This window comes from Salvelinus namaycush, chromosome 29, assembly GCF_016432855.1.
Source record: "Salvelinus namaycush isolate Seneca chromosome 29, SaNama_1.0, whole genome shotgun sequence".
NCBI classification, from domain to species: Eukaryota; Metazoa; Chordata; class Actinopteri; order Salmoniformes; family Salmonidae; genus Salvelinus; species Salvelinus namaycush.
Genome location: NC_052335.1, coordinates 19997117 through 20009635, shown reverse-complemented (window position 1 = coordinate 20009635; position 12519 = coordinate 19997117). Strand labels below are relative to the sequence as shown.

The 12519-nt window shown below is 40.5% G+C and overlaps 1 protein-coding gene and 1 pseudogene across 1 annotated transcript; both read right to left on the bottom strand.

The window, feature by feature from the left end:
• Positions 1–264: 264 nt before the first annotated feature.
• fam89a (family with sequence similarity 89 member A) lies at positions 265–3483 on the bottom strand. The gene is made up of 2 exons (XM_038968348.1): positions 3071–3483; positions 265–2431 (listed from the first exon to the last, which is right to left on the bottom strand). Exons 1-2 carry the CDS (start codon positions 3320–3322, stop codon positions 2171–2173), a joined length of 513 nt encoding a protein of 170 aa, XP_038824276.1. The 5' UTR covers positions 3323–3483; the 3' UTR covers positions 265–2170.
• Positions 3484–3825: 342 nt separating this feature from the next.
• LOC120024541 lies at positions 3826–9874 on the bottom strand (annotated as a pseudogene).
• Between the last annotated feature and the right edge of the window lie 2645 nt (positions 9875–12519).

Here is a 12519-nt window from a genome sequence, read left to right as displayed (position 1 = left end):
TCTTTTGAATAAGAGATACATTTTTAAAATATACAGCATACATTGTAGTGAACAATCTCCAAAACACAAAGGATGTCTCTATGGCAGCTATAAAACTAAACTATTTAAATTCACTCTCAAGAAGTGCAATGATCTAAGGGTGATCAATACACTATAAAAGTGGTGAGTGCTGACCTGTAAAGCCAAAGCTAATTTTAGAGCTACAAAGTAGACAGTTGTGTTCAGTTGCCTCATTGAATGAGTTTCATGCAGGAATAACACACATAGAGTATCAAGTCATTTTATTAAATCCATAAGTATAGCTATCACATGAGCATAATAACAATCTTCCAAAAACAGTAGTATGGTCATTCGCTGAAAAATAACAAACATGAGGAATGGATTGATACAAAACACACCCTTCAAATACACTGAGTTTTGTATCTGAGGGAACACAATATATTTTTCAATCCTCCACAGATTCATAGATGAAAGTAATATATTATTCATTTGATGACAGATTCATCCACCTTGACACCAGACTGAAATCAATGTTTAATTTTCTTGGCTTGAGGCCTATATTGACTCCTTTAGGTCTGTAGATTTGGATTCAGGGGCAACAACTTGAGATGAACTGTGGTACAAGAACACAGCTTTCTGATTGGATGAAATCAAGACGATATCCATTGCCACATGAAAAAGTGTACATTTCATATTTGGATTATTGACACTGGTGAACATAAGAGGTTTCCTTTTAGGTGGGAATTGAACAAGTAACTGGAGTTACAGTATGCTGTATGCAGTGCACAACATGTTTGCCATGAGACTGTCAAAAAGACATGACCAGGTTGAGAAAAGTGCTGTGAGTTGAAGGGACAGACAACAATAGCCAAGGTCTGAGACCTAAAAAGGCACTAAATGGAGATTTTTTTAAAGTATTCTGTTTAAATACAGATTTTCAATTTGCGGCTGGTGGCGGTAATATACATTTACAGTTTAGCTGGAGGTAGAAAATTCAGTACATGATCACTCACATTGAGGCATAGAAGGTACCGTGAACATTTTCTTTCAACTCCCCATTTTGAAAGCATGCTGTTTATGACCTCCAATCATCCTCTGGTGTGTATATTGTTCAATTGCATTAAATCGGTGAAGAAAACATACATAACAGATCAACCACCAGTATTACAAAACATTCTTGATATATTGTTCGGAGAGTAAACAGACTAGATGCATCAGGAAGAGCATTGCATTTTACAGTATCATTCCTAAAACCCAATACATTTCAGCAAACGAGCATCAAATATACTCTTTGGTTTACGTACCACAAGCACATGAATTGTGGACCAGTTTACACACAAAATTGTCAAAGTTAAAGAATGCATTTCTAGCTTAAATAATTTTGATGCGGTCTATGGAACTAAATGTTGAGTGCGCATAGCAACTCAAGATAGGGTCAGTTGGCTATGGGAGACTATAGTCAACATTGCCATACGTGCACTAAATGCATGTCCTAGTGGGGTCAACATACTTTGACTTCGTAATGGGTACCCTGTATTGAGTTAATTGAAAACAAGGTTTATGGAAGCAACTGTACTTAATTCAACAATGCAGACTTCCCAGTCTCATTGAAGAACTATTAACTGAAAAAGTATGTAGCCACAGCACATTATGAAAGGAAGCACAGTCTGGCGTCTGCACACCATAGACAGGGCTTCTGAGAAGCACATGCTTACTTACCCCTGTTTTTTTAAACCCTTCCAGAAGTAAGCAATTTCCAGCATTTTATACTTTTCTCCAGCCTTGGCAACACAAACCAGTCACAGCTGCCACTACATGCCATCTAAAAGTTGATTTCCTCCCCTGATTGCAAGGACAGGAATCCCATCCATTTTGTTTATCAAGACTGTCCCAGTGTCTGGGATTTCAATCCTGTAAACATTGTGAAGATGACAAGGAGCTTGGAAGTACACACAACCCAATCATAGAAAACTCAAAATGTCCATAGTAATAAGGGAAAAAACATTTATAATAAATAATGAACTTTTGTATATATTTATGAAAAAAAGTCTGCTGAAAAAGGACTATAAGCCAGCAAAACTCAATGCATGGCACAGCTCTTTATAAAAAGCGTATTGCCTCAAACGTGTAGAGTCAAGCTTAGGAGCAAACAGCTCAGCTCTTGGGTCACTCAAATGGTGATGTGGAAAGAGTCTTGTAGCCAGGAGTCCTTGCTTGTCCCATTTTTGGGAGATGTCGCCTCACTTCCCTCCGGTTGGTCAGTTGGTGTTGTGCTGGTCTCCTGGTAGTATTCATCATCTTCGTCAAAGTAGCCGTTCTCTATCCCATGCCCGGCGCTGAGATCCTGGCAACTGCCTTTGTACTCTTGGATTGACTCATGGAGGGACCAGAGCTGACACAGCAACGACATATCCTGCTGACGCAATCCCACCTGGAAAGATAAAAATGACCTGAATTATTTTAAGATCTCCCAAACAGGTGCTTGATACTATACTTATGCCTAACCGTTAGCAATTAGACAAACATTGGCAGAGGTGCTTCATGCCTTTAACTAGAATTTTTTCTCTCCAATTAAGCAGAAATATTTTATGGGTTCAAATATTAATCCCATTGGAGGATAGGCCTACAGTGAGGCTGAAAGAGTTTGATTTGTAAGCTTTCAAAGAGATACTCCTACTGCAACATCTTCACACAAGTCAATGGAGTATAGATTGTGTAGGCTTTCAAATGAAACCAAACTGGCAGAACTTGCATGGTATGAATGTAGGCTATGAAATTCTACAAGCAACAATGTATAAATGTTTCATTGTTGTTGTGGCACCGTTACTAGCTAACGTTGCAAATGTTATCACACATACATTGGAAACTGCCAGTGTAAAATTGTTGGTTTACATGTTAACGCCGACCATAAGAGCTAGGATACTAATTAGACCATGAAGTAATTAACAGTAACGGAGTGATTTCTTGATTCTGTCAGAACAGCTGTTACTCTCATTTCACCTCATAAAAAGGAACCCCCCCACGATTCTGTTTGCGATCATAAATTGTTCACCTCCCCTTCACTTCTTACCATTTCTTTTCGGAGGAGTGCTAAAGCCGCATCAAGGTTGGCCGGTTTATTTGCAAGCAGATTGTCGGAATTGTTTCGCCCACGGCTAAGGTCGTCTTGGATCATGGTTTTCTTTGCATACATCCTCTCCATCTCTCTCCAAGACCCGCCGCTTGAATTCAGCAAGCCGCTTAGGCTCTTTGGCAGTGGGGGTAGCCCCTCAATGGAGGCCAGTGTTCCGCCCGCTGTGCCATTCGCAGATTTACCGTTCATCGTTAAACCTTTTTTTACTCAAACAAATATAATACTTTCAGTTTTAATACGTTTTAGTCGTTATAAATCACCACATTCGGGAATGAAAAGCACATCTCCGACAAACAACATGCAACAGTCATTGACACAAGACAGCAGTAATCTTCTCCTTTCGAGCTCTGGCTAACTCGCACTTCCTGTCCCTTTAACACAGTTCGAGGCTGATTGGGCGTTACCCGCAGTGACGGACAGGAAAGGGAGGTTGAATATTCATAACCTAATACCAGAGTGTTTTTCGTTCGTTCGATTGACCCTCCTATCTAATCCATGCGGTGTATGCCGCGTTCAAGTGCTACTCGGAAAATAGGAAACCTGGAAAAGTACGATTTACAAGCTGGTTGTAGTTACAAGTGCCGCATTCAACCAGTTAGCAAGTCGGAAATGTTCGACTTTCCTAGTTCCGACTAGCGCATGAACGCAGCATTATTCCTGAAGTAAATCACAGCTCTACATTATGTGGAATGATTTATTATGAAGACAGTTTTAATGAGCCACCACCAAATAGCCATCATTCAACATTTTATCAAATTAAAGTTCTCAAGCTTATTTTCTTTAGGATAAAGGAACACTTAGAAAAGAAACAAACTTGACATGTGCAACATGAATACCATTGACTGAGAATAGTACAACACGCAAACTGAGGGTGGGTGAGGTCATCATGACAAGTATGTGTCTGCAGAACAAAGGTGTCAGTATGAAGGACAGATGGTGGGCTTTCCATCCATGGTCCTTCTTCACTAACAACAGACCCTCAACAAAGAGATGAAGCCCAACCCACAGAGGCACATGTGGCCTAAAAAATGGCAGATGTCATTGAAAAAGCAAGGTCTCAACAACTGACATAAGTCATTTTAAATGTGAAAAACAAACAAATGCATGTATTCCCTCACTTAAAACATATTATTTTATATGAATTGGCATTGCATCAATATGAGTTGAAATGAACTCAAAATTAGTTTTTAAATTGTGTAGTCAAGACAAGGACAGTTAGTGACTACCCCATACAGCCTTCATAATCAACATGAGTGCTGGTGCCTTTTCACGGCACTCAAGCTGAAAGGATTGTCAGTTTACCATTGAGGAAACATTAAATACAGGCTAGAGATAACAGGGTGCAACTAATTTTAGCACTGCTCTTTTGTCTGTTTTCTTCCTAAAATCCATAATATGCTACATATTTGTCATTGTGCTAATTGTCTGGGTTGTTCTCAGTATCTTGCAGGTCAGGAGGAGCAGAAGTTGTGACACAGCTGCCAGTCTTATTGTTGGTCTTTGACTCCTTGAACTCTGCTGCCTTCCTCTCTTCTATGACATTTAGCTCACCCCACTGCCCCTGCACTTTCCTTCCCTAAATAACATATTCCTTGGTTTTATTCTAGGATAAACATTCCTTGATGCATGTGAGACCACAGACTCAAATAGTACTGTACTTGAAAAGAGCACTATCGGTATTAAATTGCACAATAAGTTTGTCTTTACGGAAACTGTCATTGCTCTCTTGGCCCGTCTAGTTACGTCCTCATAAAACCATCCTGCACTCTTTGAAAGTGAATCAACAGACATTTCTCGTAGTTGGTCTACACCCTTGGGGAGGCAGGAAATCTATTCAAAAGCATCTGAGCATGTATGGGTATTGAAGTATATGTGTCCGAGAATGATGTAATTTTTCAGTCAATTGAATTAGTTTAGTGATATGATGAAATGGTACTTGAGACTCTTATTGATTTCCATTAGTCTGCCATTGTAGTCAGACATTGCGGAGGACTATGAAAAGGCACATTCAGCCAGAAGATACTTAGGGTATTGTAAGAACATTTGATTGTTTAAATAAAATTCATACCAGTGAATAGCAAGCATGTGTGAAATGTTATAATGCCAGATCAACATACCAGACAGACATATTCCAAATTCAAGACCGCAGCAACTATATAAATTGCCTATGTCATAGCAACATCAAGCCATCAAGTAGAAGTGGTACCAATGAAATCAATTCTTCCTAAGAGAGGACATTTCCAATGCTAAAACATTTGGATAGTTTGAGGTAGAATTTCACAATTGAACAATGGGCTACAAGACATAGTAGATGCAAGCAAAAGTCAAACTGGAAAACTTCAAACCTGTATCTCTTACAGCAGTCCTACATGAGATAGAAATTACATTTAAACTTATAAGCAAAATCAGCTTTGAATTCAAGGAAACAAACTCTAAAACTTCACCTATGCTGAGACTTGTTAAAAGTTTTGCGATATAAAATGGTTGCTGGGCTTTCAGCTCACGTTTCCGTTCTCACGAGAGACAGGAATCTAAATGTGCATTGATTATTGACTCTTGCACCTTGGCTTGGCATACTGGGCCACTGACGGACACATTAAGGCTTGCAGAGATGGCAGTGCTGTTCTGAACTGCAGAAGGGGCTGCTTTGTCCTCCGTTGTACACCTAGACGTTGATGGTCAAAGATGTGAGCAGAAGTGCAGTCTTCCCAAGGCCTCTTCCTAGAAACTGGAATGTTGACTCTACTAGGCTTTTCAGGGCCTTCGAAATAGTTGGAATGGTGAGGCTCGGGGGACCCAGGTTTTGATGCGGCCGGAACACCAGAGCGATGGCTGTCCAGTTGTCTGGTATCTGAGGAAATGGCCGTTTTTGGCTGGTTTTCCAAAGTTCAAACCACCCACAGATGAAGATGCACTTTTGTTCTCAGCTGCTGGTTTTGAGACAGTGGAGGTACTAGTACTAACTGCACTTCCAGACTTCCAGCCACTGGCGTTAACAAGGCCTTGGACAAAACTTTGTTTGGTCTTTAAAGCATCTGAGGAGTCACTATGTGGCTTGGTCACAGTGCTGTTGGGTTTGTAAACCCTAGCATGTGAACCATTGATGTTTAAAAATGCCTTGGATTTGCTGACATTTTTGGTGGTTTCTGTCCTCTGAAGGGACCATGGGCTCCCCCTGCTATGTAGGTTGTGGTGCTCCCTTCTTCTGTGGGATAATCAGACCTGGCCGTTCAGGCGAGTTGATTCCTTTAGCTGTTGCCTGAGCTGGAGGAGACAGTACAAGTCTGGGAGACAAAGGAGTAGTGAGAGGTTTTGTGGGACTGTTGACAAGAGGTTTTTGAGTTGATGATGGTGGCTGTGAACTCCCTCCAAGCAAAAAACCTTTGTCACTGAATGGAATGATATTCCTTATATCCTGTAATCCAGAGCCTGAGACCAAAACATAGGGTTCATAGATTCACGAAGACACATTCACAAAGCCATATTTTGAATTGCAAATAATATTACTGCTCTCAGCACTCATTAGACGATTAAAATACATGTATTACCTGCAGTAGATGTGCTGGAAGCCTTGCACTTGCTTGTGGGCTTGTCTGTAGGCTTCTTGTCTTTGCTGATGTCTGTCTTGCCTTGGTTGTTGTCTGTCTTTTTTAGTTTCTTTCCATAACCCTCTGGCTCCTTGACCTTTGTATAGGTGCCCCCACAGGAGCGTAGGTGATCCCCCCACAATGTGTCTTGGGCTGAGGGGGCACGGTTCATTACTCTCTTCACATATCCAAAGTAGGGCTTACGAGTCTGACAGGGCCCATCACACCGCCACCAGTACTGACGGTAGAGATCCACTTCATCATGGAAAGTGTGATAGACCTGGTGGAACACAGTTGATTCAGAGACATATTAACACAAAGTACACTGACAGTTGACAATGATGGGACACCGAGCATAACTTACTGTGATTTTAGTTCCAGCGGCTTGGTTGATTCTTTCCATGTGCTTGCAGAACTCAGGTCCATGCCCATCATGACCTCTGTTGTTCTAAGTCACGAAGAGGATGGATCATCTCATGCAGAAGTGTCTGGAATAACAGGGTATTTCCATGTTATGCTATACTGAAGAAATTACATCAGCTACTTTGCTTACGTTATACAGTTGAAGTTGGAAGTTTACATAGACCTTAGCCAAATACATTTAAACTCAGTTTTTCACAATACCTGACATTTAATCGAAGTAAAAATTCCCTGTCTTAGGTCAGTTAGGATCACCACTTTATTTTAAGAATGTGAAATGTCAGAATAATAGTAGAGAGAATTATTTATTTCAGCTTTTATTTATTTTATCACATTCCCAGTGGGACAGAAGTTCACATAAACTCAATTAGTATTTGGTAGCATTGCCTGTAAATTGTTTAACTTGGGTCAAACATTTCGGGTAGCCTTCCACAAGCTTCCCACAATAAGTTGGATGAATTTTGGCTCATTCATCCTGACAGAGCTGGTGTCACTGAGTCAGGTATGTAGGCCTCCTTGCTCGCACACGCTTTTCCCGTTATGCCCACACATTTTCTATAGGATTGAGGTCAGGGCTTTGTGATGGCCATTCCAATACCTTGACTTTGTTGTCCTTAAGCCATTTTGCAACAACTTTGGAAGTCTGCTTGGGGTCATTGTCCATTTGGAAGACCCATTTGCGACCAAGCTTTAAATTCCTGACTGATGTCTGGAGATGTTGCTTCAATATATCCACATAATCCGCATCCCTCATGATGCCACCTATTTTGTGAAGTGCACCAGTCCCTCCTGCAGCAAAGCACCCCCACAACATGATGCTGCCACCCCCATGCTTCACGGTTGGGATGGTGTTCTTCAGCTTGCAAGCATCCCCCTTTTTCCTCCAAACATAACGATGGTCATTATGGCCAAACAGTTCTATTTTTGTTTCATCAGACCAGAGGACATTTCTCCAAAAAGTACGATCTTTGTCCCTATGTGCAGTTGCAAACTGTAGTCTGACTTTTATATGGTGGATTTGGAGCAGTGGCTTCTTCCTTGCTGAGCGGCCTTTCAGGTTATATCAAAATAGGACTTGTTTTAATGTGGATATAGATACTTTTGTACCTGTTTCTACCAGCATCTTCACAAGGTCCTTTGCTGTTGTTCTGGGATTGATATGCACTTTTCACACCAAAGTACGTTCATCTCTAGGAGACAGAACGCGTCTGTACTATTTGCGTACTATTGTTTGTACAGATGAATGTGGTACCTTCAAGCGTTTGGAAATTGCTCCCAAGGATGAACCAGACTTGTGGAGGTCTACAATTGTTTTCTGAGGTCTTGTCTGATTTCTTTTGACTTTCCCATGATGTCAAGCAAAGAGGCACTGAGTTTGAAGGTAGACCTTGAAATACATCCAGGTACACCTCCAATTGACTCAAATTATGTCAATTAGACTATCAGAAGCTTCTAAAGCCATGACATAATTCTCTGGAATTTTCCAAGCTGTTTAAAGGCACAGTCAACTTAGTGCATGTAAACTTCTGACCCACTGGAACTGTGATACAGTGAAATAATCTTTCTGTAAACAATTGTTTGAAAAATTACTTGTGTCATGCACGAAGTAGATGTCCTAACCGACTTGCCAAAACTATAGTTTGTTAACAAGAAATTTGTGGAGAGGTTGAAAAACAAGTTTTAATGACTCCAACCTAAGTGTATGTAAACTTCCGACTTCAACTGTATCTTATACAATTGCCAACAATCTGAAAAGGTTCAGGATCATTAGTCAAAGTACCTGTGCAAGATTTCAACTGGGTCTAAGTTTCAGTAAAGGCTCACTGAGTCGAATAGAACACAGTCCACCTCGTCCTTCGTAAGAACACACACCTGCATACCTACAATTGAAGATTGTATAAAGAGACAGGTATTGAATAATGGAAAATGAACCACAGGAAAACATTCACATGGACCAGTTATAGCCATGACAGCCAAATTTCCCACATGCTTTAAATTCTGACAGTTGATGGGCAGGCATTATTCTAATGTATGAGATATAATCATAGACATATTTATCATATCAGATGATTGATACAACAATGTGAATCGTTCAGACTTACAGTGTCATTCAAGGGCTCCATTTGACTTCCACACCACTGTGCTTTCCCCCAAAGAACGTGTCATCGAACTCCAGAAGCATTGCCCTCACATCTGGACTTGGGTCAAGATGGACGTAAATAGGGAATGACATCGTTGCTGCTAGACTCAACTTCCATTTCTTTGCTGGTTTGGCCACAGTTATTATCAGTTGGTGTGTATGAGGATGCCTCGAAGTCAAACTGCTCCTGCAGCTGAATGGCAAGCACAACATCTTTGTCCATGTTCAACTAGCTAGCTACTGGTGTTGAAAAGATAATTCAAGTTAGATGGATAGCTACAATGAACAAAAATTAACACAACATGCAACAAATTCAAAGATTTTACTGAGTTAGAGTTCATAAAAGGAAATCAGTCAATTGAAATGAATTAATTAGGCCCTAATCTATGGATTTCACATGACTGGGAATTACAGATATGTATCTGTTGGTCACAGATACCCTAAAAAAAAGAGTCGGGGGTGTGGATCAGAAAACCAGTCCGTACCTGGTATTGACCACCATTTGCATCATGCAGCGCGAAACATCTCCTTCGCATAGAGTTGATCAGGCTGTTGATTGTGGCCTGTGGAATGTTGTCCCACTCCTCTTCAACGGCTGTGTGAAGTTGCTGGATATTATATAGATTTTTAAAACCTTTATTTAACTAGGCAAGTCAGTTAAGAACAAATTCTTATTTACAATGACGGCCTACCCCGGCCAAACCTGTGCCGCCCTATGGAACTCCCAATCACGGCCGGAGGTGATACAGCCTGGAATCGAACCAGAGACTGTAGTGACGCCTCTTGCACTGAGATGCAGTGCCTTAGACCGCTGCACCACTCGGGAGTCCAGTTGACATATTGTTGGGAATTGGGACACGCTGTTGTACACGTCGATCCAGAGCATCCTAAACATGCTCAATGAGTGACATGTCTGTTAAGTACGCAGAACATGGAAGAACAGGGACATTTTTAGCTTCCAGGAATTGTGTACAGATTCTTGCAACATGGGGAAGTGCATTATTATGCTGAAACATGAGGTACTGGCGTAAGATGAATGGCAAGACAATGGGCTTCAGGAGCTTGTCACGGTATCTCATTCAAATTGCCATAGATAAAATGCAATTGTGTTTGTTGTTCGTAGCTAATGCCTGCCCATACCATAACCCCACCACCACCATGGGGCACTCTTGTTCACAATGTTGACATCAGCAAACTGCTTGCCCACACAACCCATATACGTGGTCTGTGGTTGTGAGACCGGTTGGACGTACTTCCAAAATCTCTAAAACGAAATTGGAGGCGTCTTATGGTAGAAAAATGTACATTCAATTATCTGGCAACAGCTCTGGTGGACATTCCTGCAGTCAGCATGCCAATTGCACGCTTCCTCAAAACTTGAGACGTCTGTGGCATTGTAATGTGTGACAAAACAGCACATTTTAGAGTTGTCCCCGGCACGAGGTGCACCTGTGTAATACTCATGCTGTTTAATCAGCTTCTTGATACACCTGTCAGGTGGATGGATTAACTTGGCAAAGGAGAAATGCTCACTATCAGGAATGTAAACAAATTCGTGCACAAAATTCACACATTTTTGTGCGTATGGAAAATTTCTGGGATCTTTTATTTCCGCTCATGAAACATGGGACCAACACTTTACATGTTGCGTTTATATTTTTGTTCAGTATAGATGTGCTAGATTGGTAGTAACGTAAACTCACCCCATTCCGTACAAATGTGCGCAACCGCAACATTCAAACGAGGCTACAAAGAAAACTAATGGGACTGTAGCGACTGTGTTGACTTCAAAATCTGGGGTGTGAACTAGGTTTCTATTCAAGCGTTGATCGACATGGTAATGGTTCTATAGTATTGGAGAAAAGTTGAAAAAACGGACCCTCCGTTACATCGTGACGTGTCATGTCGTAACGGACAGCACGCATAAAGCAACTATTTCTGTCTTACAATCTCTCTCCATCAGGTGTAGCATTTCTCTCATCTTTTAAAAACAAGAAATGGACAATGACGGGGGTAAGGGGGGATACCTAGTCATTTTTTGCGTCATCATTGCCTGCGATCATCATTCTCAAAGCCGCTGTTTACTTCTAAAATCACTTTAGCACCGCCCCAAAAAACCCGATTAAAATTCGACACAAACCTTCAAATAGGTATGTAATGACACATTATATAAACTCTTTATAGTGTTTAATTTACATTTTAGAGGCGATAAGGTGATAAGTTGGACAGATTGAGTGAAAAAAAGCAATTTTCCCACATTAAATCTCTCCTTCTCACTATCACGCATTAGTTTCGCTTCCCCACCCGCCATTTAAAAAAAAGACCTGACGGGGCTCATTGCCTGCTTGAATTATGCAGAAACGGGCAGCGTTTAGGTCATGTAATTGATAATGTTGGAAAGGGGAGAAATTGTGCTTTACAATGGTATTGACATTACAGTTCATCTGGAAGTATTTGGGGCGCTAAAATAAAGGCAAATGTACGGACCAAGGCGATATACGAGTTTACGTTACTGACTATAATATCGTTGCCCTATAACGTTAACTAGCTAATGAATGCGCTTTACTTTAACTTTACCAACCCTCAGATGACTGTCATCATGGTCTGATAAATATTATTGTTATATCTACGTAAGCTTACCTCAATATCCAGCTTAAGTTAAATATAGATTCATGTTGGTTATTTTTAGGTAGATAACAGTACAAACTATATAAAATTCTCGCCTGTTCAAAATACGTGTAATTTCAGTCTACGGTGCTTTTGGGAATTCTGGGATACGTTGTTCCTCCACGGAGATTTCCCTAGTTACCACAGCCACAAAGTCAAAATGGCTATATTGTAAAACTTTTTTTACCGACATTAATTTAATGTTAGGCATAAGGTTAGCAGTGTGGCTGAGGTTATGTTTAGGTTTAAAATTCAAATTTTAAGAAAAATTAATTGTAGAAATAGGCGGGGTTTATGACATTGTGGCTGAAGTAACTAGTGATGACACTACAGTAGCACTCGCGAATAAATGTTGTCCAACTAAACATTTACTCGGGATTTTGCATAACACTTACACTGAAATAAAAGAAAACGTTCAAACTAATATTGACTGTCATTTTGATCTCTCAATATCAATACAACTTCAATGACTGAGCACACCATGTATTTTATGATTCAATGCATTTATTTTTTAAACCATACCAGAGAGGAAAAGGAGAAGCGGGAGGGTTTACTCTGCCCTAAATCTGTCC